We start from the raw sequence: 26,977 nt of genomic DNA, 5'->3' as shown, positions 1-26,977 counted from the left end.
TGATTGACTTTTTTATTATTTTTTTAATTTTATAGAGGCATGTTTATTTATATTTATTTGTTTGTTTGTTTTGTTTATACATGCACTGGGTACAGTCAGAAGCACGGGAGGGTGAGAGAATTCACCAGAGCCAGAGCGGGGAGCAGAGCAGGCAGAAGGACCGAAGTACACTGCTGAGGGGAGCAGCGGGCGGCAGGAGAGGTCTGCGCGCCATGTGGGACCCTCCTCCGGTGGCTGGGGAGCAGCCGGGGATTGAACCGCGCCGCAGAGGCTGCGGGCAGCTTCGCAACCCAGCGCTCAACCGCTGCGCCACTGGGGAGGCCCTACAATGATTGACTTTTTAACTATGATAGCTGAGATGCTTTGCTCTAAACAACATTGTGTGAATTTTTGTCGTTCTTCACAGCTTCATATGAACTTGGAGTTAGTGTTGTCAGACATTTGAGGGAGCGAATATCTTCTCATGTGGGCCTGGCAAGCACTGTTTCCAGAGACGTCTTCCATCTTCATTCAATGAAAAGAGGAAGTTCCAGCATGTAAGAGTGACAAACCACAAGAATCACCTCAATGTATACTACAAGAATACTCCATTCTAGTTCATTTCTGAGACTGGATGTACTTTGAAGCCCACCCATTGGAAAAAAATGAAAACAGTAGAGTTGGAGGATTTAAGAAGAAACATGATCTTGTGGTTTGTTTCTTCTTCCAAGTAGCTGGAGATTGAAAGGGCTCCAATTGTAAAAATGAACACTGATGTCCTCACCAACAGGAAAATGATCTATTATGATCAAGTTTCTTTCTACTTCTCTCCACATGTAACTACCAAGTCAGATTCCAGAGTGCAACTGTGTTTAAGACGGCTACCAGATTACTCCGCTTCTCTACATGTGGGGGCAGCTGAAAGAGTTCTTTCTCTAAATAACTGATAGAAATGTATTTTTAACAGTTTATCATGTAACAATGGCAAGATTTAGGCTAGCGCATCTTTGCACTGCTGATGCCTTCACTAAAATCACTATTGCCTCATGCCTGAAATATTGCAGCAGCCTTTCAACTGCCTTTGCTGCTTCCACCTTTGTCCCCTCTAAAAGTCTGGCCACCTCACAGTGGGCTAAGCATCCATTAATGGGCCTCAGATAACTCTCATTCTGTTCTATTTTCCCACTCAAGATTAGTTTTACTTATTCTATTTGTAGAATTTCTACAAATGGAATCATTCTGTAAACACTCTTTTATGTAAGATTCTCTCAGCATGTTTTATTTATTTATTTATTTGTTTGTTTGTTTGTTTGTTTGTTTGTTTTGTTTACACAAGCACTGGGTACAGTCAGAAGCGCAGGAGGGTGAGAGAATTCACCATAGCTAGAGCGGGGAGCAGAGCAGGCAGAAGGACTGAAGTACACTGCTGAGGAGAGCAACGGGCGGCAGGAAAGGTCTGCGCGCCATGTGGGATCCTCTTCCGGTGGTTGGGGAGCAGCCGGGGACCGAACCGGCGCTGTAGAGGCAGCAGGCAGCTTCGCAACCCAGTGCTCAACCGCTGCGCCACCGGGGAGGCCCTCAGCATAGTATTTTTGAGATTCATCCATGCTGCAGTGTTTATCAGTAGTTCAATTTTTATAGCTGATTAATATTCCATTGTATGATATGCCAGTTTGTCATTCTTTTATTGATGGACATCTGAGATTCACCGATTTGGGGTTACAATGAAAATTATTATGGAAGTCTTTTTTGTAGCTATGTTTTCACTTCTAATGGGTAAATACCTAAGGATGGAATTGCTGGGTCAAAGAGTGGGTAGATATCAATATTTAGTTTTATAAGAAATTTTTCATGGCATTTTACATTCCACCCAACAGTTTTTAAGAGTCCCAGTGTCTCATCAACATTTGGTGTTGTCAGTACTTTGAATTTTAACTGTTCAGGCACATATATAATTGTATCATATATTGGTTTAAATTTTTACTTCATCTGAAATTGATTATATTGAACTTTTTCATTTTCATGCATGAAGTATCTGTGCAAATATTTTGCTAATTTTAAAATACTGGGCTGTCTTTATTATCTAATTTCATCATTTATTTATGTAACTTGGGCAGCTGTCTTCATGAGCTCTACAAACTGGGAATACTGTCTCTCAGACCGTGAATGCCTATTCATCTTCTTAATGATATTTTTTGATGAGCAAAAATAAATTTGATGAGCAGAAACAGTTCATCTAACTTATCAATTTTTTTCCCTTTTATCATTTTACTTGATTGTTTTCACCTTTATGCTTAGAGCTATGACCTTTTGGAATTAAATTTTGTATCTGACATGAGGGAAGATTCAGGGTTTATATTTTTAATATATTTCAAGTATAATGATAGCTAGTTATTATAACATTTTGCTAAGTAAGAATATATTTTTCTTATGACAGTTTTTTATAAAAATTCTGGAAATTTAAGTATTGTTTTCATTGCTGCTGAAACAAATTACCACCAACTTAGTAGTTTAAACAACATATTATATTATAGTTCTATAGCAAATAGGACATCAGTATATATCTCTGGACTAAATGAAGATGTTGGCAGAATTGTGCCTTTTTCTTTTAGGTTCTGGAGGGTAACATCCTTCCTTCCCTTTTCCAGTTTCTAGAGGTCACCCACATATGTTGGCTCATGGTTCTGCTGTGGGTTTAATTATGTCCCCCCAAAAGATACACTGAAGCTATCCCTGAGACCTGTAAATGAGATCTAACTTGGAAATAGTCTTTGAAGATGCACTTTAAATGTAAGTTAGGATGAGGGCATACTGGAGCAGAGTGGGCCCTTATGACATGCCATATGACTGGTGTCCTAATAGGAAAGCAAACAAAGAGACCAAAACAGGAGGAGGAGCACCATATGATGACAGAAGCAGACATGCCAAATGCTGTGGCTGCAACAAGAAATGACCAAGATTTGTGTCAAACCATCTGAGCTCAGCTAGGTAGTAATAAGGGGGTGAGGGGTATTTGCCCCCACAGACTCTAGAGGGAACATGATCCCATACACATAATGATTTTGTACTTTTAGACTCCAGAACTGTGAGACAATACATTTCAATTAATTTAAACCTCCCAGCTTGTGGCATTGTTCCAGCAACCCCTGGACACTAAGACAGCACCCTTTATCCATTTTCAAGGCAAGTAATGATGGGTCAAGTCCTAAACACATTGCTTTTTTCTGATCCTCCTTCTGTCTTCACATCTCTCTCTGACCTCAATCACAAGAGGTTCTGTCTCAGTTTGTTCAGGCTGTTATTAACAAAACAACATGGATGGGGTGGCTTGAAAAGGATAGAAAATTACTTCTTACAATTCCAGAGGCTGGGAAGTCCAAGATCAACGTGTCAGCAGGTTAAGGGCCCATTTTCTAGCTCCCTGATCGTTGTCTTTTCATGGTCTTCACCTGAAGGGGTAAGGAGGTGCTTGGGTTCTCATTTCTAAGGGCACTAACCTCATTCACAAAGGCACCCCTCTCATGACCTAATCTCCTCTCAAAGGTCCTACCTCTTAACACTTTGGGGATAAGTATATCAACATATGAAACATTTGCATGAAATACAAATATTCAGTTTAGAGGCAATTCTATGCCTTTAAGGATTCATGTGATTACATTAGTCCCACCTAGACAACTCAGGATACCATAGTTGAAAGTTTCAGATCACCCTTTAAAGACACCTTTTATAGATCATTATAAAGCATCAATATAGTGAGTGATTTTTTTGGTGCCGATCTTGAATACACATCTTTTGGAACATCCTGAGAAACACATTTAAAAGACGAATGAAAATAATCAACAAACCTAATACCATGCAAATGAGGACTTGCTGTTTGGGGAAAAGTTTGCAGCGCAGCCTTATTTGAAAAGTACAGTAGTATCAACACAACACAATTTAGGTGACAGTGGAAACAGTCTGCTTTGGAAATCTGTGTTAAATGGTTTCAAAAGCATAGAACACACACAGGTCAAAGATGTGCATGAAGAATTTAAATAGTTTAGAAAAATACATTAATAGCTATGGAGTAAAACTGGTGAAGAGAAAGGAAAGATTGTTTTATGCAATCTTTTTTTTTTTTTTGTGGGACCCTCGCTGGCGGCCGGGGAACGAACCGGCGCTGCAGAGGCTGCAGGCAGCCTCGCAGCCCAGTGCTCAACCACTGTGCCAATTCTTTTAAAGATTTTAAAGATTTTATTTTTATTTTTTAATAATTTTTAAAAAAATAATTAATTTATACAAGCACTGGGCACAGTCAGAAGCGCGGGAGGGTGAGAGAATTCACCAGAGCCAGAGCAGGGAACAGAACAGGCAGACTGACGAAATACATTGCTGAGGGGAGCAGCAAGCATGGCAGGAGAGGTCTGTGCGCCATGTGGGACCCTTGCCGGCGGCCGGGGATTGAACTGGCACTGTGGAGGCTGCGGGCAGCTTCGCAGCCCAGTGCTCAACTGCTGCGCCACCGGGGAGGCCCGTTTTATGCAATTCTTAAAATATACAGATTCAATTTGGCATCCTACTCACTCTCTTCTTAATAACCTCAAATGGGCAAATGGGAGCTGACTCTTGGCTTGACTTGGGCTTCAATCTTATTCAAGGATTTCTGTTACATTGGGGGCCTGATTATTTTGAGGGTTTGTCAGGTGGAAGCTATTGGCTAGAATCAGGATCAGAGGCTGCAAGCACAGCTGCTCATCCTGGGTTCTCTCATTCCAGGGGTATTTCAGTTTCCTCTTAAAGAGAGCAGGGCATAGAGATCTTGCCATCAGTGGCTCCACAGATCACAGAGAGAGGGCTGCTCACAGTCACTGCTACCCCTTCATCAGCCCTCAAAAGAGACTTAAAGGAAATGAGGACAGTTTGTTGTTTATGGACAAGATCTGCACTATAAAACAGAAGTGCTTTATCATCAACAACATAGGGGATATGGTTGACATCTATTTTGTTTTTGTTGTAAACACACACAAGGACCAACATAGACAAATCAAGTGGATATAAACATTTAATACAGACACCAGAAAGCCTTTTTTCTACTCTGAAAATATAAAGTTAACTAAATTAATAGTCAGCTAAAGGCAAGCTTAATGAACCCTAAGTAGCTGATGACAGAACTGAAACATTAAGGAGGGGATGGGAGAGAGGTAAGAACTAAGAGAGAAAGAGTCACAATCTATGGGGGTGGACCATGGGTGAGCTGGTGGTGGGTGCATTAAGGAGGTAAGACCTGATGGGGGTATCCCAATACTAGCTCCATTAAAATAACAGCAAATGAATGAATGAATAAAAAGAAAATGTTTTGTGTGGTATGGTCAAAGAGACAGGCTGAAGAATCAAACTGCTGGAGAAATACTTAGCTGACTTAACTGGCACTTGGAGAAACGGACTCTTTCAAATGTGAGCTGACTGTGTTAGGCCAAATGCATTTTTTTCTTCAGAAATGCCTTGTGTAATTGTTTATGCTACATAAAGTTTCATATGCATGTACTCAATCAGCCCATGGAACAGTTTAGCAGAATCATGCAGGAAAAGCAGAGGATGACAGCATGGAAAGAAAGTTAATTAAATAAAATGCCTGACAGAAAACCACAGCATTTGATTTATCTCTCCTCTACCTAGCTGGGCTCCTTCCACCTTCTTGTGGCTGTTGGGCATAATCCTTGGGGATCATGAATGGTTCTTCTTATTGCAGCTTCCCTGAATCCTTTGTGAAGAAACTTGCTCCTGGGTGGAGCACACCCCACCTTTTTTCCAGCATGTGCTTCAGAAACAGAGATGGTTTCTAGCTGTGGTTTACCTCTCCAGGGACTGAGCCCAGTGCAGCCCTGCCCAACTCCATCCCCCCCAAACCATGGACATGGAACAGATACAAGAAATAATGACTAGAAGTGGCAAAGCTCTTAGGAACAGAGATCCTTCCTGAATCTGTTATTATGATAACAGAGGCACAAGAGTTGGGACTGAGGAAAACTCAGGGGTCCTTCTTGTCATCATTAAAGCTGCTGAGGTCTATGGTATATCTAGGCCCTGTGCTTAGAGCTTTCCAGACTTTCAGTCCTCACAATAACAATGCTAGCAGCAGAGTAGATACTGTTAGTGTTCTTTTTTTTTTTTTTTTAAAGATTTATTTATTTATTTATTTATACAAACACTGGGTATAGTCAGACGTGTGGGAGGGTGAGAGAATTCACCAGAGCCAGAGCAGGGAGCAGAACAGGCAGAATGATGAAATGCACTGCTGAGGGGAGCAGTGGGCAGGAGAGGTCTGTCGCTCCATGTGGGACGCTCAACGGCAGCTGGGGATCGAACCGGGCTGCAGAGGCTGCGGGCAGCTTCGCAGCCCAGGGCTCAACTGCTGTACCACCAGGGGAGGCCCTGTTAGTGTTCTTAAGACACAAGTTACCACTTTCTCTCATACTAAAAATAAATGAGAGCTCGGAGAATTTCGGGAAAACCGAAGTAATGATTGAGAAAGAAGGCAGAATGGATCAGCTCCTAGGATTTAGATCCAGGAACTGACCCACAATTTCAGTGGGGTGCTGCTTGGATGAACGCATGAGTTGCTGGGGGCTCTGGCATTATTCCAGCTGGGGGAAGTAGAGACCCCTGAAGTCTAAATACACTGCATGTGATGGTAGTTTGGTAGATACCCAAAACAAACGTATCATGTTGTTACAGAACCAACTGGGAGAGGATGCTGGAAATTAAAAAAAAAAAAAAAAAACCTAAAAAAAAACCCCCAGAAACAAAACCAAGCCAGCAAGCAAATGTGTCAAAAACAGACTTAGAAAGCTTAACATAACTTACATCACACAGCCAATAAGTGGCGGCGTAGAAACATACCAATTCTTTTTGCCTCAAAGGCTGCCCTTCCCCCACTCTGCCAAGGTCCTCTCAAATCTCCATGGGGACAGGTCCATGCACAACTATCTGCAATTAAGTGGCTGAAGTGAAGAAAGAGGAAGACTGGAGGGTGTGGTGAGTGGATACGGGTAGGAAAGGAAAAATTTGGTCTTTTAAGCAAGAAATTCTCACGATATTTTTCTCAAACCTCTTCCTATCCAGGCTTCCATGACACTCCTGTTCCAGTTTTACTACTCTTCCTCTCAGATATTCTGGCAGCAACTCCTAATCTAGTCCTAGATGTAAGAATGTTCTAGAACTTGGTCATAAGTCCTTTTTTCTTCATCAACTCTCATCCATATACCAACTGACTGCCTCCAGGGTTCTTCATGCCTTAGCCCCACCCTGCTTAGTTATTCTTGATTCTTGTTCATGGCACAGTAATTTAAGGCTCACTGGCCTTTTTCTTTTTTGTGTTCTGATATGCCAGCACAGAATGACGTCCAACATTTATCCTTGCTATTCTGTCTTCCAGAAAGTTCAACCTCGACCACATATCCAAGTCTGCCTGATTCTAGGAGGTCCAGCTCAGTTTCCAGTATCTCCAGAACATCTAGGTTTCAATGGCCACACCAGTTTCCAAGAGTCTGGGCTGTTTTTTTTTCCTGCGTTATTCATTATGGCCCTTTGCCACATAACCACTTTATGATCCTATTTGATATAAGGTTTCCCTCACTCTCCAAAAGTACAACGTTCCCAGTGAAACCTCTGAGAAGGAGAATGGTACAAAGTGGAGAAATTACCAATAAGGTATATGCAAAAAAAGTTTCAGTGTTCTTTAGACCAATTAGTCTACCAAATCCTAACAACACATAAAACCAAAGATGACACTCACATCCAGTAAAAGCAGGAATGATAATGACCCACAGTAGGAATAAAGTAGCAATAACCAGCGTACAGTGTAGTTTCACTTACCGTCATGTGGGAGACAGCGAGGGCTGGGGAAGGCTGAGAGGTGATGATAATGGTGTTAGGCTGAGTCTTGGGAGCTCAGGGTGTGGGAGGCACAGGAGACTGGCAGGTGGGAGAGAGAGGAAAGCGTCAACTATTAATATCCCAGGCCTCCCTGGTGGCACAGCGGGTTAAGCGCCGTGCTGTGAAGCTGTCTGCAGCCTCTGCAGCATGGGTTCATTCCCCCCAGCCAGGGAGAAACCCACATGGTGTGGCAGACCTTTCCTGTATCACCCACTGCTCTCCTCAGCAGTGTATTTTAGTCAGTCTGCCTGTTCTGCTCCCCACTCTGTCTCTGGTGAATCCTCTCACCCTCGCATGCCTCTGGCCTGTACCCCAGTGCTTAAATAAATAAATTAAAAAAAAAAAAACAAAAAACTATTAACATCCCGTCCACCTCTGAACCTATCAGAGCTGGCCAGTTACTAACATCGATATCTACCCAGTCTGCCTGCCTCCATGTCAAAGGTGGAGTTTCCTGACCTGCTGGCTGACCTAGGGGATGTGGAAGGCTTGAAATATGACGGCCTAACTGCATGGTCTCTGACTTTTTTTAGGCACTCTAGCCATCCTGTCCTGACCTAAGCCTACCTGCCTTTCAACATTGAAACCACACTCTCCTGCCACCTTAGCATCCCCGTCAGTAGCGGGGAAAATCTCTGTCAGTGTCTTATGTTGAGCTCCAGCCCTGGCTATCGCCTTAAGTTTTCCTTCACATGGTTTTTTGGGTTTTATTTTTTTGCATGCTTCCATTTATATTAAAAGTCCATAGTAGGGCCTCCCTGGTGGCGCAAGGGGTTAAGACGCAACCTATGAAGCTGTCTACAGCTTCTGCAGAGCCAGTTCGATTCCTGGCCAGGGAGCTACCCACATGGCACATCAGACCCTCTCCTGACTCGCCCACTGTTCCCCTCAAGCAGTGCTTTCACTCCATCTGCCTGTTCTGTTCCCCACTCTGTCTCTGGTGAATCATCTCACCCTCCCATGCCTCTGGCCTGTACCCCAGCTATTGTATAAATAAAAAATAAATCTTATAAATAAATCTTAAAAAAAAAGTCCAGGGCCTCCCTGGTGGCATAGGCGGTTGAGCACAGCACTGTGAAGCTGTCCACAGCCTCTGCAGTGCCAGTTTGATCCCCACCTCAGAGGAACCCACATGGCGGAGCAGACCTCTCCTGGCTTGCCCGCTGCTCCCCTCAGCAAAATGATGTAAAAATATATAAAATAAAATTAAAAAGAAAAGAAAAAAGAAAATAATCTTAAAAAAAAAAAACCAAAAAGCACATAAAACAATCGCACCACTCTCATACCCTGGCAACCGCTAATCTACATCTTGCCTCTATGGACTTGTTTTGGTTTTTTTTTTAAATCTTTCTTTATACAAGAACTGAGGTACAGGCCAGAGGCGGGGGAGGCTGAGAAGATTCACCATAGACAGCAATGCACTTCGGTCACTCTGCCTGTTCTATTCCCCGCTCTGTCTATGGCGAATCTTCTCAGCCTCCCCCACCTCTGGCCTATACCTCAGTTCTTTATAAAGAAATCTTAAAAAAAAAAATCAAGTCCATAGAGGCAAGATGTAGATTAGCGGTTGCCAGGGTATGAGAGTGGTGGGATTGTTTTTTGTGCTTTTTGTTTTATTTTTTAAGATTATTTTCTTTTTTTTAAAATTTTCTTTTATGTATTTTTACATCATTTTTCATTTTTGCACAATGTATGCATTTTCATCTTGGTTATAGTCCCCATACAATTCCCACCCCCCCTTATTTTGACCCTAATCCCTCCTTCCCCCACCCCCTATAGTGTGTCTCTGGTTTATAGCTGCTTGTTGATTGTGATTTTTACTTTATTATAATTAGTCTTTTTCCTGGTCCCTTATGTAGGTATTCTAAATTCCTCCTATGAGTGAGACCCTCTTTTCTTTAAAATAATTTATTTATTTATATATTTTTACTTTTTTTTTTTACAATGTTTGCTTTCTTTTCTCAGGTGTTGTCCCCACAGAATTTCCACCACCAGTTCCCCCGTGTACACATGGTTTTACCTTAAACCTAAGACCCTCAGCGACTCTGAGGCGCCTCCCGCACCTTGCACCTCGAGGCACATCTTGCCCACAGCACGCGAAGTAAATCGAGACAAAGCACAGATACTCACAGGCGCGGCTCCAAACTATGGCGGCTCGAGGGCCGAGACTCTATCAAGCGAGGGCCCAGGAAGGCGCCTGGGTTTGTGGCAGAGGGACCGCCCGCGAGGCGCCCCACACCGCGCCTTACGGCAGCAGCTGAAGTAAAAAGCACCCGCTGACATAAACCTCCCGCTGACGTAAAAGCTCCCGCTGATGTAAAAGCACCCGCTGACGTAAACCTCCCGCTGACGTAAAACCGCCCTGAGGGCGATTTGCAGTTCTCCTGTTGTGGTGAAAGCGGAATTCCTCTTCTGATTTCTTTCAGCTGGCGCGACAGGCACTAATTCGGTCTTTGGTAAAAGTGAACTTGTGGGACTTGAAGTGAAATTGCTGAACTTGAGCTTTTGGAAGCTTGGAGGTACCAAGATCTTGTTTCTCTGAATTGTGAGCTTTTGGAGTGAAATTCTTTTAAGGATGGGGCAATAGATCCCCAGCAGATACTCGTTTGGTCCATTTGTTTTACAACAAAATACGCACTGGCTGTAATTTCTATTTAAGAAGAGGGTCTTAGGTCTCCTGTCCACAGCATTACAGAAGAAACTGTGCCTCAGTCCCAGTTTGCTTGGGGTGGGGTGCCTTCATGTAACAATTCAGATTATTTTCTCAAACAGCAAGTCCTCTGAAGGGGCAGGAAGGCACAGAGTAGGATCTCAGTGCACCTATGCAGAAGGGTAAAGGAGAGTCCTCGAGCCCTCGGTGGCTTTTTCAGGCTTTTATTGGCTTTACCAGGTACACAGCAGGCAGGGGTGCTGGGGGGCCTCAGAGGCTGGCAGGCCTCCTAGCCACCCCCAGCAAATCTTCACTCTTTCTAGACTCTCGGGCATTCTCTCGTGGCCTCTGTTTCTCTGCTGGTTCTCTTCTGCTCTCTTGCTTCCTCCTTGTTCTGCCCCTCTGGCACCCTGTGATGCCGCCCTTATGAGCCCAGTCTCTCAGCCCAGGTGTACCCACCTGCGCATGCCCACACCCCCCTCCAGGTGTCTGCCATCAGGCATGCACTTAATCTAATGGCAGGAGGGCAGAAAAGCCTGACAATCATTTACCCTACATCTGCCCAAAGAGGCTTTCTGTCCTCATGTGGGGTGAGATCTGTAAAGCTCCCTAGAAAGGTGCAGAGAAGCAGCAAGCAAGAAATCCTCTGGAAATAGGGGAAGATGCCTCTAGAACAACCTCTGAAGAAAAGTCTCATCAGAGGATGTGCAGTAAAATCTTTGTCATGAAATCACCCACTCCTTGGATGAGGTCTAGCTCACTGTGGTGGCGACTAGTCATGTATGATAGTCCACCACTAGCCCTCTGCTCTGTGGAGAGTCATAGTTTCCTCTCCCACCATTAGTCGATCATTTTCTGGCCTTGGCTTGTGAAGTTTTCTAGGCTAAGACATGGGTTCATCTCATTGAGTTTCCAGTTGTGGGTACATGGCCATAATCTTCCCACCTCAGACCTAATCTTCAGACCTCATCTTCCAAATGCATAGGCCTGAGGCTGTAAATTGAAGCCTATATGAACAGGTTTCCTCAGTAGAGAGGGAGCTGGGGTCAGAGAGAGCAGGAGGAAGGGCAAAAAGCCAGGAACGGAAACCTGGGTAGCTTAAGCAAGCCAAGGGGCTGCCTTTTCGACACATTTTCAGGAATTGGCCGTTCGCAACTTCTGTTATTTCATTAATGGAACTCACACATGTAAGTAGCAGTAGTTGTCTGGGGGAAGGCTATTTATGTTAAGTTTCCCTATGGTTTGCTCTAAAAATCATGTAAAGCGTTTTCCTGTTTTCCTTTGGAAAATGTCTACACTACATCCTGACATTTAATCTGCAATCCTAACGGGGGTGACTAATGTGAGCTGTTGGTTCTTGACTTTTTCAAAAGTAAGTCAACTTAATCTAGTAATATCTTTTTTTAGGCTCACAGGAAAAGGGAAAAAAAGGACAATTAAGCAACACAAGCAACTAGTGTGCTTTCCTTAAGCATTCTTAGTAAAACAAATGTGTATGTGTTTTTAAAGTTTTGAGGGTCTGGTTTAAATAAAATGTTTAACTCTTTGAAAGCCAGGGCTCTAATGTGCTTTTAAAGAGGTGAGTGATTTAGGTGGTGTCTACTCTGTGGCAGCCAGTATCTTGGCATTTGTGGGACATATACAAATCTCTGTTCCATAGGAGGTTGGGAGCAGTTCCATAAGGGGTGGGGTAGACAAAACAAAATGCAGTGCTTGGAAAACATTTTTGGTTTTAATATCAGCCAAAACCATGGGAACTGGCCTATATCCTCAGGGTTTAAAAGAGATCCAAATAGGCTTACCATGTGGAAATATGAACAGCACCAGACAGCAGCCAGGCAGCGAGGATGCTGGTCTCACCTCAATAGAACAAGCAATATGATTATAATTCTGGGCCTCAGTTTCCTCACTTGTAAATATGAGGTTTCTAAAGGCCCTTCTAGCTCTCACATTCCACAGCCCTAAACCATCCGAAAAGGGATGATTAGATGTCCATGTTCTTCCTGTTGATTTCTTGGGGGGGGGGGGGGCGCTCTGTAGCTGTGAGAGCTCTGGCTGTTTGTGGTGTGAACTTCCAGGCCTGTAACCCACAATCCCAGTAAGGGAGAAGTGTGGTGATGATAAGCATTCATGACCAAACCTGGATTTGTAAAGATTCCCTAGTGGTGCAGATCACTTAGGAGACATGTCCCAGAGGCGCTCTCTCTGGTTGTGTCCTACTATTCAGTGGGAAGGCCACAGTTTCAGGGACACACCTAGAAAGAACTTCCTATGAATATGTCTCACTTCTCCTAGTAGTGGTTATAGTAACAGCAGCAGCAGCAGCAGGAAAAGGAGGAAGAGTGATGAACTAATAATTACTAAATGTTTGCTGGGTCCTGGACCTGTGTTCACAATAATGGCCTTGCTGTCTCTCTCCATTCCTCACACACACCATTGAAGAAGAAACTTCATCCTAGGAAAGAAACCCAGGTTCAGGGAGGCTATGGAACTTCTCTGAGGAAATGGAATTCAAACTCAGGTCTGCCTAACCTGTAGGTCTCCTTCATGTACCTGCCAGGTGATACTGCCTCAGCGGTTCAACTTCTGAATTTGATGAGGCGTACAGTATTCAATATTAGGACTGCTGCTAAGTACATCGAGAGGGTCTTCAAGGAGAATTACAATCAGAAACATGCACTTCTCATTAAATAAGTAAAAAAAAAAAAGTGACTTTTATTTAAGAAAGCAGTCATGCTTAAAGGAAAAAAAAGGAACCAGATATCAAATGCAGGCTGGGCTGAGATTATACACACCGTTGCCACCTTCATTTTTGTTTTTTTTTTTTTTGGCTGTCAAGAACAACATGTTTATTTCATTTTAATGGGGTGACATTGTTTTATGACACTGTATGTGATTCAGAAGTACAGCATCACACTTTTCCAGATGTATGTCACCACACCACACCTACCACCAAGGCCCCCATAGCAAGGGTGTTAATGAACCTCCATCTGTCTCCAGTCTCTCTACAAATAAAGATTCAAAAGTTCTCCTTCCTCCTTTTAAGAAATTGGACTATATTCTGATCTTTCCCAATGTATTTGTCTTTGTCTTTAAACAGTTTCCAGTAATCCTCTCAAGGTCTCAAAGATGTGATTTAGATTCTTTCCAAAGTCTTTGGAGCATGAAAGAAAGTGGCTGTTTGAATAAATTATGTATATTCTCATGTGAACTATTATAAATTAGGTATACAAAAGAGCCAAACAGCATGGGAGTGAATAGGATGGATTGTTTTCGAAAAGGAGAGAGATTTTCATTTTTCCAGTCTATTCTTTGACGAACATGAACATTTCCGGACTATTAAATCAAATCATGCAAAATTGTCATTTTGCAGGTCAAACATGCCAAAGATCAGCAATTCCTCATGGTTCAACTTAACAAATGAATTGATTGGTTTCCCTTGAAGCATCAAGAATATGAACCTAAAAGTTTATAGGACTCAAAGAGACTGATGCACTATAATTTTGTCTTTCCCCCTTCCTTCCTCTTGAAGCATTTATTCTGTGACACAAGAAGGCAAAGAATGCAAAATAAAATCTTGAAAATATTTGTAGGGTTTTAGAAGACATGATTATATTAATTACCCAGTTTGATATCCCTAGAAATGAAAAAGGGCAGATGTTTGAATTTAAAGTAAAATCCTTATGTTATTCTGAATTATTTCCAATGGCCATATACAAACAGAACTTTCATTTACAAGTAAACAACAAAATTAAAAGATACTAAACAAGACTAAATTTTTACAAGCTCCAGATCCAAGTGCTAGTGGGAAGAGGATGAAATGCTTGCTTGTTAATACTAATACATGTACCCACTGCATTTTGTTTTTGCATCTGGGCTTGGTATTATACTTCACTGCTATGCAAAGTTTTCTCTTAGTCAAGACCTTCTGAGGGGGCAGTAAGTGGAAATGACAGAATGGTACAGAAAATGCCACTAGCTTATTAGTAACTAGAGAGAGACAAATTAATCATGACTGTGTCAGTGTTCACAGTAGAAGTATCTTTAAGTTGAAAGTTTCCTTTGGGAAGGGGTGTCTGGAACTAGTTATTTCCTTCTATATTCTTCCTTGTAAAGCACCTAATGGTGTAGGTTCTCATTAGAGCATGTAAAAGCTAAACTAAGTATTTCTGCTCAGCATTCAAAATTAAGAAAATTTAGTTCCAGGTTATTTCATATGACATTGTTCATACTGAACTGATAATTGATACAAGGGGAAACTGGGTAAGTATGCAAAGTCTTTAAGGATGCTGTGAGACAAATCCTTTTCTTGTTCCATGAAGCTAATTTCTGAATGGTAAAAACATTTAATATTTCTGTTTTCTTATCCCCTGGACAACAAATGTAAGCACAAATTCCTTTTTTCTTTTTTTCAGGCCAAGAAAATTTTATTATTTTTTAATTTTATATAATTCTTTCATCATTTTTCATTTTTGCACAATGTATATGCATTTTCATTTTGGTTATAATTGCCATACAATTGTACCCCACCTTATTTTGACCCTAATCCTTCCTCTCCTCAGCCCCACACCCCCTGTAGTCTCTGGTTTATAGTTGTTTGTTGATTTTGATTTTCACTCTGTATTAATTATTCTTTTTCCTGGTCCCTTATTTAGGTTTTCTAAATTCCTGCTATTGAGTGAGACCATCCGGTATTTTTCTTTTTCTTTCTGACTTAATTCGCTGAGCGTGATCCCTTCTTGCTCTATCCATGTTGCTGCAAACTGCATGTGTTTATCTTTTTGATTGATGAGTAATAGTCCATTGTGTGTATGTATACCACATCTTCTTGATTCAGTCATCTATTTTTGGGCATTTGGGTTGTTTCCATTGCTTAGCTATTTAAATAGTGCTGCTATAAACAGGGGTGCAGGTGCCCCTTGGAATCAATGTTTCTGTGTCCTTTGGGTAAATACCTAGGAGTGGAATTGCTGGGTCATATGGGAGCTTTATCTTTAGTAGGTTGAGGAATCTCCACACAGCTCTCCATAGTGGTTGGGCCAGTTTGCACTCCCACCAACAGTACAGGAGAGTTCCTTTTTCTCCACAACCTCACCAATATTTGTTGTTGCTAGTTTTTTTAATATGTACCATTCTCACTGGTGTAAGATGGTATCTCATGGTAGTTTTGATTTGCATTTCCCTGATTACAAGTGATGTTGAACATTTTTTCATATGCCTGTTGGCTATTTGCCTTTCCTCTTTGGAGAAGTTTCTTTATAGCTCTTCTGCCCATTTTTTGACTGGATTATTTTGTTTTGTTGAGTCTCATCAGCTCTTTGTAGATTTTTGTGATCAGTCCTTTATCTTTAGTGTTGTGTGGAAAAATGTTCTCCCTGTCGGTGGGGTTTCTCTTTGTTTTGGTTATTGTCTCTTTTTTTTGTGCAGAAGCTCTTTAATTTGATGTATCCCAGCTGTTTATCTTTGCTTTCACTATCACTGCTTTGGGTGATGTGTCTGTAAAGATGTCTTTGAGGTGCATGTCATGTAGTGTTTCGCCTATATTTCTTTCTATATATTTTATGGTTTCAGGTCGTATGTCTAGTTCTTTAATCCATTTTGAGTTGGTTTTTGTTAAGCACAAAATCTTAAGCCTTGCAGGACTCTCAGGAATCACTTCTTATACTCATTTTAGTGGTGTAGTAAAGAGTTTCTGTTAAATAACTTACCTTATCTATTCACTTCTCCACTGAGCAAAGTCCTTAACTTTTCAAGAAGTGAGGCATTAGTTTATTTTAGGCAAAGATATCATGTAGCCGGGGATATGCCTGCCATATAAGTTTGCTTAAAACTCAGGTTCAGGACAACACTGAAGAAGGAAGACTCAGAATATTTTATTTCCTCACAGGTGCTTTAACAGGATTGTGCTCAAGCATAGAGTGAATGAAGAGAAGAAATTCTGAGGTCTCTGGAAAAATCGATGTGGAAATAAGTAGCTGCCTTGATTATATCCTTCTATTTGAACATCACCCTAACTGTAATCATCATTTGAGCACTCCTGCTTTACTTTGTGTTACAGAGTTGACAATATTCTCTGTTTCCTTGTAAATGTGCCTGGCTCTCTCTGTGCCACACTTTCTTCCAGGTTCCTGCAAACAAAGCCCCCAGCCTGTCCCATAAACACAACTGGGAGTTGGTAGCTCCATAAAATTCTCAGCCAGAAAACTACCCCAAAATAAGCTTTATTGCAAAAAAAGTGTCATATTTGATACATAGACCTACAAAAAACAAAACCAAAAACCATAAGTTTTTCCTCACAAACACTTGATTAAAAATTTACACTTTTTTTTTTAGTTATTGAAACAAAACAAAACAAAAAACCCAAAGTGGATATAACTGGTTACTAATCTTTGGTCAGCACCGGTGTGAGAGGAACAACCCGGAGCCTGCATGTGCTTTGGCCATTTCACATATGAGGTTTGGTCACTGGTCCGGGGACAGGTTCTTGGGTTGAGAAGAACACAGAGACGTCCTTTTATTAGCACGTTCTGGCACAATATCTTTTTTTAAATGACTAAAGCAAACTAAACATCAATTCATTGTACAAACATCTTTCATACACAATAGGCTATGATAAAACGAGGCATATGGTGTATAACTACAGTATTAATGAAAATTCTAAAAAAAATGGATTTAAAAACAACAACAACATATATTCCTTGGCTGTACTGCATGATTTGTTTGCACATATGGCAATCCTGAAATAGCTTGAACATAATAAATGCACCATTAATCTAAGACAGCACCAAACACTACAGAACGCCAGGTGTTCCTTTACGAAGGAACGGCGGTTCTTCAGCTGCCTACGGTACCACAGGTCCGCAGCACACCCTGGGTAGGAATGAGGTGTTGTGGGTAGCACGTGTGGTTCCTTGAGGTTATGAGAAGGAAATACAGTACGGTTTGGCCTGCAATGCTACTGGTCTCACAAGCAGTCAAGGTATTTTGCTACAGTGGTTGTACTTCAGCTTCCGTTACCTGGTGTGTCTGGTGATGTGGAAGAGTGTCACAGAGAGCTGCTCTGGCTCTAATCTCCTCTACAGAAGATCTCACGATATTCCTTTCTCTTCAGTTATTGATTACACTGCCTATTCAGCTCTGTGAGTCTTTCTTTAAAATAATCAGATGTGTACCAGTTGGATGACTGGCAGAAAACCAAAGGAAACATCTCTTGAATCTACTGAAATTTTTTAAAAGCATCTCTAAAAGAAATAGCTCAAATTTATAAATCTAAAGAAAAACAAGTGAGTTTCCCTTTTTGTTTACATAGTTTGTTCATTTCTCCATATATTACTGCATTAAAAATAAATAAACATCTATATTTTTTTAATTAGCAACTATAGCAAAATACCCAAAGTGTTACAGACTGCTAACAGGAAAAAAAAAAAAAGCTCACATTATTTTTGTGCATTTAGTGCCATATGCTGATCTCTTGAACATTTAGGTTCTTTTTTAATATATTTTAAAGTGAAGTTATATAAAAAATACAGTAACCACGGTTGCCTGTGCACTCAAATCTTTGGTCACACCAGAGTCTAAATTATCCCTCCCCATGAGGGTCAACATTCTGAAGTCTGAGACAGGGAGGAAAGAAACAAAAGTCATCTTTTCTTCCTCTTTAAAGTCAGTCATTGATTTCTCAAAGGCTTCTGAAGGTTGGCTGTGCAGGGATTTGAGCCTGGAACCAAGTCTACAAGGGGTTAATAGAGTTGAATCTGCAGCCTCATTCTGAGAGCCTCCCCAAGCTCCCCTAGGAGGTAGTCATCCTCATTGCTGTCTTCCAGTTTCTTAAGCTCCTTCTTCTTGTAGAGAGGGATGCTAGTGATTTCCAGTGTGTATGTGCCGGGCACGAGCTTCCTGTTGGCTGTGTGCAAGTAGCTGAGCCCGTGCCTTTGGTGGATGCGGAAGATACCGTCATCGTTCCCTTGTGAGATGACATAGCGGATGTGGTTGTTAAGGGGCTCGATGGCTGGCATGAGTTCCAGGATGTGCTCCTTAGAGCCAAGGCCAGAGAGGTTGAACTTCATTTTCATGGGGTTGTCCATGTCCACACTCTCCAGGCTGATCTTTTCAACCTGGAGAAAGAGCAGGAAACCAGGTGGGAAGAGCTGCTGCTACACAACACAAAGCACTTGACAGGGACCTGCTGCTGGGGCCTCAGCCACAAGGTCAAGTTGGGGCTTCCCTTTCAGCATTCTCCTTACAGTGGTGCTGGACACTAGCTTCCTGTCAGTTGGGGGCAAAGGTTAGTGCCACAGAGCATACTCGATTGGTCTTTAGGATTGACTTCTCACTTGTCCTTTTCCAGATAATTAAAGTCCTAGGAGCATTCATGTTTCAAGTTTTTGAAGATGAGGTTATGGAATAGCATGCTATTAACAATAATGAAAAATTGAGGAAATGACTGCCATTTCATCCCCTCTTTTGCTAGAATCAAAATGAGAACTACAGCTACTGTCAAATAGCAGGGACTGTGTCTGGAGGACTCTGCACCCTGGAGATCAAAGGAGTGAGGCCCACCAACCAGCACACAGGTGTTTCCTGGGAGCCATAACTGAAGAGGGACCTGCGGACCTCCGGGCTTAGAATTGAACCAGTTTTGGTAAAAACCAGTGATCCAGGACCCAAATAAAACAAGTCTCACTTGATCAGAGGGATGGATGGGAGATTTAGGAAAACTATTTTACTGAGACAGGCAAAAAGAACAACGCTGTAACTGGTTACTACTTAAGTCAGAAATTGGCCATGGTGGTCCAGAAGTGCCAATTGGTGTTGAGACAAAACCAGGACCCACATGGGAAGGTTTCAGAAGTGGAGTTTCTGGGCTGACAGTCTGGGATATATAATGAAAACTTCAATTGTCACATTTAAACATTACCTAGGTACCACAGTCTACTTAACATAAATAGAAGGCCTATTTATTATTATAAAATAAAGCCAGAGACTTTTGGGCTAGAATTGTCTGGTCTTACAGATAAATAAAGTTTCTAAGGCCCACAAAACTATTAAGCCAGTTGCCCAGTTCACAAAACTAGCTATTTGTTGACAAGTTGTTTTTTTTTGATGTGAAAATTTCTTAGTATTATTAACTGAAGAATGAAAAATACACTGGTTACCAGAAGGAGAGGAGTGGGTTGGAGGAGAGAATGGTACAGGAGGGGGACAGAGGTTTGGTGGAGAGTGAGTGAAGCTTGTACACATATGGATGAGTAAAAATGTAGACTCAAGTTATTCAGACAGGTAAACGACTGACTAATAACAAAAATAAATTTGTTGACTCAAGGAATAAATTATAGAAGAATAAAAAAAATTAACTGAAGAGGTTGGTGTTATTTCTGATTGTTCGGGAAATCATCTCTAGAACCTGATTATTCCTCAGTGGTGCACCCATCGTGTGAGATGGGTATGGCTGGCCCTGCCCCAGGCACTTCACAGCATCAGCTCAGTTAATCCTCCCATCGGCTTCGCAGGTACTTTTGCTACCAGTGAAAAAATTGAGTTGGAGAGAGGTGTAGTCCACATGCCCATGTAAGACAGATAATGAGTGAGGAGGCCAATGCAACACCATAAGACCCAGTTGGTCTGTGGCCCTCACCTTTCCCCACTCCACAAAATGCCTTTAAGACAAGAAAATGCCAGTGACAGGCATTATCAGATCTCCAGTTCCCCACAAAATACAAATTATTTGGAGATAAAACTTTTATGGGAGTAATACCCATAAATGTCACAAAGTACAAGACCAAGTTGACCTACTGAAAATTAAAATCAGCCTCGTGTGCTATTATATATGTATAAAATGTAATTGGATAAATAAATGCAAAGTAATTTTGTTTTTTGAATCACATCAAAATAGCTATTTCCTAGATGGACCTCTTATGACCCTGTGGCACAAATCAAAAACTAAATGATGTGAAACTCTCAATCATATAGTCCTTTTCCTTCAATTTTTGTGTTTTAAATAATTTAACTAATTTTAATTTATTTAGCCTTACCATATTTGTGTCCATTAACTCAGCCATTAAATTTCATGATAGTTTTATTCATTGAGGCAGTAAACTAAAGAAAGGTTTATCCATGCTATACGTGAGTCGACATGCATAAAATCTCGTGACAAAGCAAAGTGAGGTTTACTCACAGCAGTGGGTCCGGGTTCGTGGGCACTTCTTTTCTGTCTGCTGTCTTCCTTCGAGTAGCCATTGATTTTGCACTCATAACACGCTTCAGGGGACAGAGCATTTTCCTCGTCGACCTCTGCATCGAGTGACAGGTACTGCCCTTTGTTAAACCCCATTCCTGAGACACAGTGTCTATTTGCAAAGAGAAGCATGTAGTATTAGACTTTATTGCTAACTTTGACTACAGCTTTTTGCTGTTAGAGCAAAGACTCTTTAGAAATATACCAACAAAGCAAACTATAAGCGTGTAGTCCTAAAATCCTAATATTCTCTATAACTTTTTCCTTCACTTAATATACAAGATTTCCCATTATTTCAAGGACAGCACATCTCTTCTGAGAAGGAGTCCCAGGTTTCCCCAATTTTCAATGCAAGTTACACTAAAGTACTTGGGTGTAGTGAATTCAAGAAGAGAAAAGCAGAGTATGAATTTCTGGAGATGGCTAAGAGAAGTTCTGTTGCTTCGTAAGTCTGAAGCCTGTGCTTGCTACTCTCTGCTTTAATAATTGATATTTCTGCCTATTGTGATGAGAGTCTGTGAGTTGGCTCCGAATGTCTGGTCTAGACCAACGCTTCTGTTTCAACATTATTATGCACCAGTGTTGGGTACAATTGGTCCATGCCCTTTGGTGCCAGCTTCCCACACCACTCCTGCTGAGGAAGGCAATCCTGGGCTGAGTCCTCAAGTCCTGTCTCTGGGCCTTAGTGCACCGGCTGCCCTGACAGCAGGACACTTGAGCCAGCACCTCAGCTGCGGTTGATGGGGCTTGAGCAGCTGCATTCAGAAAGTGCAGTTAGCCGGAGGGGACCCAGCGTGTGGAGGAGTAAAAATGTAGCCGTCTCTGTGCAATATAAAACCAGGTGAGTAAAGAGAGGAACAAACCCTTCCTCAGAAACCACTAGACTAGCACCTGCCAAACTTCACAGAAGAAGCTGGGACAAAGTCTTCCCATTTGTACCTTATAACCCTGATGTCTATTCCAAGAAGGGAGCTGCATTTTTAAATGCCCGCCTGACTCTGGTCTCAAGGGGGCTGATGGAATCAATTCAGGCCACTAGCAGGGGCAAGGATGTGATACTTGTAAAAACTCAAACTAAGATGGTCCTACAGCAGGGACACAATCCATATGCTCTCTCAGAGCTTCACCTCCCAAGCCTCATAAACACTTTTGCCTCATTTTCTTCTAAATATGCGGCCTCCCCCGCAGTATTATGTGTGGAGGGAGGTGAAGACCTTACCCCTGTCCCACTCTGTAGTAGCCGGGTGGGCAGCCACAAAGGTAGCCCCCTTCCGTGTTGGAGCAGCCATAGTTGCATGGGTTCTTGGAGGATGAACACTCATTCACGTCATGACAGGCACTGGAAAACTGGTCGAAGGAGAATCCTGAGGGACAGGCACACTTGTAACTTCCCAGGGTGTTGTAGCAGGAGGCAGAGCCACAGGCATTTGGGTTGGAGCATTCATTCTCATCTGGTCGCACAGGAAGAAGAGCATAGGAAGAAGCTCTTACACGGGGAAGTGGCAGTGGAAAGATGGGAAGTCTGTGTCTCAAAGCACCTATGATTTTAGGGGGGAAATAACTCTAGAACTGTGATTTTAAAATGTTTACTCTTATGGCTGACTTGTAAAGCATATGAACTTAAAAAAAAAATCAACAAAACTGAGCTAATCCCCCTAAATCGGGGCTTAAACACACTTTGCCCTATCCTTTTATATTCTGTTTGCACTGTTTCTCAATGTGTTTGACATCCTTCGGGATAGATACTTGCAGTCTGCCTACTAAATATTCTCTTAACAAAAGGAAATTTCAAAAGTCTGTATCTCAGACAGACTCGGGGTTACTAGCTGCCAGGGGATGAGCGGAGGGACCCATGGAGAATGGTTGCTAATAGCTATGCAATTTCTTCTTGGGGTGATAAATAATCTGGTACTAAGGGGGTACACAAAATTATTCAACTGTTTGCTTTATTTGTATTTATTTTTTATTAAGGTAACACTGATTTAAAACAGTATATGATTCAGAAGAACAGGATCACACCTCCTCAGATGCATGTCCTCACACCAGACCCATCACCAACGCACCCTAGTCCACTCTGCCTCCTCCTCACTGTCTTCTCCCTGCCCCCTCTTACAGCCTTAATTCCAGTCAAACTGTATCCTTTAGAAATGTGCATTATATTCCAATTTAAAACAACCTTATGTATAACTATATTAGTGTGTATTCTCCCAGCAGTTCCCAAAGCCTTCACTATAAAGAGAAAACACTATAAAGAATTTGAATAGCTTAAATGAAAATAATTTGAATAAACATTATTTAATTGAACCTATCAAACCAACAACCTAATATACTTCCAACTGCTTGAGAATCCATTACGGGCAGAGATGGATTTGATTCCAGTCATAAGCTGACACATGTTTTACTAGTTTAATGACCTACATTATATTGTAAATGCCTGATAGCAGGATAATTACAGGCTATACATACATTCAGTAGTTATGATCATTTTTACAGATTCAAGGTCTGATTGTGCTTTTACCTTTGGAGATTGCAATTTTGCTCCCAACTATCTATCTGACATACAGTGTGGGTTTTGTTATTATCCAATTTCACCCTGAGCATAAACCACATGTATTCCATGGAATTCCTTCAAATTCTTGTGACTTCAGTAGAGCCGTGTGTCTATTGACCTAATGTAAGACATGTATGTACTACGGCCCATGTAGGGAAGGGGCCCGTGTGCAAGTAGGGACACAACAGTGAGAGTGAGGCACTTGTCTGCAGACGCTCTGTGAGACTGTGGGAGATGTAGAGGGAGGCTTAGTGAAGAGGCCTCTTCAGAGAAGAAATTAAACTCCATAAGGACAGCACAGAGGTGATTAAAAGGGCAGACGTGACTAGGCACATCCTTGTATTAAGTTTATAGTTTTAGAATGAAACCAGACTTCCAAAAGTGGAATTCTTAATCCCTGGATATAAAATCTGCTGATTACATTCTTAGTCTTCATTTCATGGGGAGAATATATATAAATAAGTTACCTATAACATAAACGTAACTATTTTATTTCTATATACAAAAGACTTGGAATTCTGCCACCAAAACTCATCTGTGCTTATACTTAAATCTGATGTTTACATACAGAGTTTCTCTCCTGACAGAGCATGTGAATAAGATCATAATTTAACAAAATGATTCTGTTATGAATGTATGAGACATTGCATTAAGTAGAAAAATTACTAGGCAAAACCAATTAATTGAATATACTGCATTTAAACATATCACAAGAATATTTTAAAAAATGTATTATTTTTGAAGTACCTTATATACTTCATATTTATTTGCTATAAAGTTACATCATTGTGTACTTTTTTAGACTTAGATAAACTCACTTTTAAAGTATGTTCTTTTATTTATTAAATTTTTGTTCTTACCTCATTGTAGTCCCCATAGTTCGCCCACCACCACATCACCCGTGCTCCATCACCACATTCCCTTGTGTTCATCCTCCCATTTTGCCCCAATCCACCCCCTCCTTTGCTTCCATCTTGTTCTTGTTTGAGACATACTTTGAGCTGACTCAATCTCTACTAAGCTATGTTTGAATTATTTTGAAAGTCTGCAGAAGCAAATGGAACTTACAAAATAACCAAAGCTTCACATATTTAAGATATGATTTTTCTTCACATGCAAATGTTAATAATATCCACTTTTTTCAGTTTGAACATTAAGTAGAAAAATTACTAGGCAAAACCAATTAATTGTTTGCAAATATCTGAGCATGTCACTGATATCTGTACAATCTATGTACTACAATGTTATATATTTTCTGAGTTAACTGACTTGAAACTTCTTAAAGTGTTCATTTGAAGTAAAAGCCGTTTTCAATATTAATACTTACAAAGAACTATCTTTCCCTTAAATTGAAAGTAGCATTAATAACATTGTAGGTTTGTAGTTTACCAATATTTAGATTTTCTGATACATTGATTCTAATGGTATCTATAGGTTATTTACTAGGAGAACCTGGATAAATGTGTCTGAATACTACATTTTACATTCCCCCCTCAGTGGAATGAATGGCTGAGTGATATTCACACATAAGTGACAGTTAAAAATGACTTGCCTTTCAATTAGCATTTTGTCATAATGCTTGGTCTTGTTGCTTTTATTAGTTCCTGATGGTTGTTAAATTCTATTCCTACTATATTTGAGTTAATATCCCAGCTGTGTTATATAATAGATTCAAGGCACAAAGTCAGCAATTTTATGAGACCAGTTGGATTCCTCAATCCTGCACAGAAGAATCTAGAATCTTTCAAAATAAATGCCTCTGGCATCATACTTACCCAAAGACCTGCTGCTTAGAGCTGCCTATTTAGAAGAGCAAGATCATGAACTAAAACTAGCCCTTGGGGCTACCTCCTCATTTTGACATCTTTCTTTGTCTACAGAGGCTCTCCTGACTAGAAGGCACAGGGCTTCAGGTTGGACTCCAGAGTGAGCTGCTTGTAGTGACTGCCTTGCATAAGTGCCTATTCCAAGGCTCCCGCAAGGGGAACTGGGATATACTCACTCCCTTGGTTTTAAAGTCAGACCAATCTTAGTGAAAACCTGTACTGGTATGTTTGCATTAGATGTTTACATACAAAACTTATGAAAACTTGGAAACTGAGTTGATATTTGATACATGTTCCCAGTTCTACTTGTGACCTGTTGAAAAACAAATATTCTGTTTTAGATGATACAATGTGAAATATTAAATCATCGTTCTTTTGCCCTATATTCTACAGAATTAACCAAAAAGTCCATAGGATTTACTAAAGTGGCAGGCCTCCTATCTAATAAACACTGCAATAAAATAAAATTGTTTTATACTATTTTAATAGGGATCTAAAAAATAACCACTGACTACATGCTTTATAATTTATGACTCACTGGGAAAAAGTGAGGTTAAACTTATGAAATGATTTTGATTGACTGCCTAATTCATCGTTCTGCTAATCCTTTCAAGTCTTGTCTTTAACTTTAACAAGGGTGCATTCCTGGTGAGGCATCGATTCCAGTCCTGGCACAAGGCCACAGCACAGTTGTGACCTTCACAGGGTTAGTGTCTCTCCTTTGAAACTTATCTTGATTTTTCTTCTCAATTCATTAAATTGTCCTTAGAAATTTCTTTTGAGAAGATGACAAAGGATAAAATCAGATTAATATATTTAGGGATGGCTCAAAGTAAAATATTTGAAATACATGTGGGGGAGTGATTTGAATCACTATGGGGAAACAGGAAGCACCCCACCACGTCTCTATGGAACCACTGTTCCTGTTCTGCTCAGCTCTGCCAGCATCTAATGTCAAAATGTGTTGGATGGTATGTCTGTGAAGCCCATTAAAATGTAGCCAAGAAATTAGGCATATGCCAAGTAAGTCAGCTGGCTATTCAAGTAGAGAACAATATTCTCTTTGGTCAATGGCTCCTTTAAAGAGATTTTCTATTACTATTTTACTATTATCAATGCAAGGAGCAGAGCTGGGTACCTATGGTCTGTCTGGAATTGTGAACAGATTTGTTAAGTAGGTATTGTTAAGTAGGTATTTCTACCTTAAAATAATTTGTATCCTTTATTATATCTATGTGAAAAGGGAACACAGAGGGAAGGTATTTATTTAGACGAGCTAAATTCTTTAGATTCATATGAGGGGGATGGATGGGTAATCACTCAAGTCCAAATCTAAAGACACATTTAAATTACTGATAGTGGGCCTCCCCAGTGGCGCAGCGGTTGAGCGCTGGGTTGCGAAGCTGCCCGCAGCCTCTGCAGCGCCGGTTTGATCCCCGGCTGCTCCCGGGCCACCAGAGGAGGGTCCCACATGGCGCGCAGACCTCTCCTGCCGCCCGCTGCTCCCCTCAGCAGTGTACTTCGGTCCTTCTGCCTGCTCTGCTCCCCCCTCTGGCTCTGGTGAATTCTCTCACCCTCCCACACTTCTGACTGTACCCAGTGCTTGTATAAATAATAAATAAATCTTAAAAAAAAAAAGAATTAAATTTAAAAAATAAATAAATAAATTACTGATAGTGAAGTACTGACCTTGGCAAATGACAATAAAACCTGACACCATCTTCAGAAACTCAAAATACAGCCAGAAGAAAATTAAAATTATAAAATGTCTAGTTCACTTAACTTTTAGGTACTAAAACCAACAGTTTTATTATGGATATTTG

The 26,977-nt window shown here is 41.1% G+C and overlaps 1 protein-coding gene and 1 long non-coding RNA gene across 4 annotated transcripts in view; both read right to left on the bottom strand.

Moving 5' to 3' along the window:
• The window catches only part of LOC119243518 (uncharacterized), a 75,815-nt gene extending 65,677 nt beyond the window's left edge, over window positions 1–10,138 (bottom strand). Inside the window, exons 1-2 of the long non-coding RNA XR_005124734.1 lie at window positions 10,024–10,138; window positions 7,834–7,932 (exon numbers count right to left, since the gene is read on the bottom strand). This is a non-coding gene — a long non-coding RNA (uncharacterized LOC119243518). The remainder of the gene's footprint in view (window positions 1–7,833; window positions 7,933–10,023) is intronic.
• Window positions 10,139–16,728: 6,590 nt separating this feature from the next.
• FBN2 (fibrillin 2) overlaps window positions 16,729–26,977 on the bottom strand; it is a 277,965-nt gene continuing 267,716 nt past the window's right edge. For all 3 annotated transcript variants that reach the window (XM_037509420.2, XM_037509419.2, XM_054694452.1), the window contains 3 exons: window positions 21,997–22,228; window positions 20,718–20,889; window positions 16,729–18,657 (listed from right to left, as the gene is read on the bottom strand). In XM_037509420.2, the coding sequence (XP_037365317.1) occupies window positions 18,283–18,657; window positions 20,718–20,889; window positions 21,997–22,228 (779 nt within the window). In that variant the 3' untranslated portion in view covers window positions 16,729–18,282. The remainder of the gene's footprint in view (window positions 18,658–20,717; window positions 20,890–21,996; window positions 22,229–26,977) is intronic.

The sequence above is a fragment of the Talpa occidentalis genome, unplaced genomic scaffold, assembly GCF_014898055.3.
Source record: "Talpa occidentalis isolate TD23 unplaced genomic scaffold, MPIMG_talOcc4v2.1 talOcc4.13, whole genome shotgun sequence".
NCBI classification, from domain to species: domain Eukaryota; kingdom Metazoa; phylum Chordata; class Mammalia; order Eulipotyphla; family Talpidae; genus Talpa; species Talpa occidentalis.
This window is presented reverse-complemented; position numbering and strand designations above follow the sequence as displayed.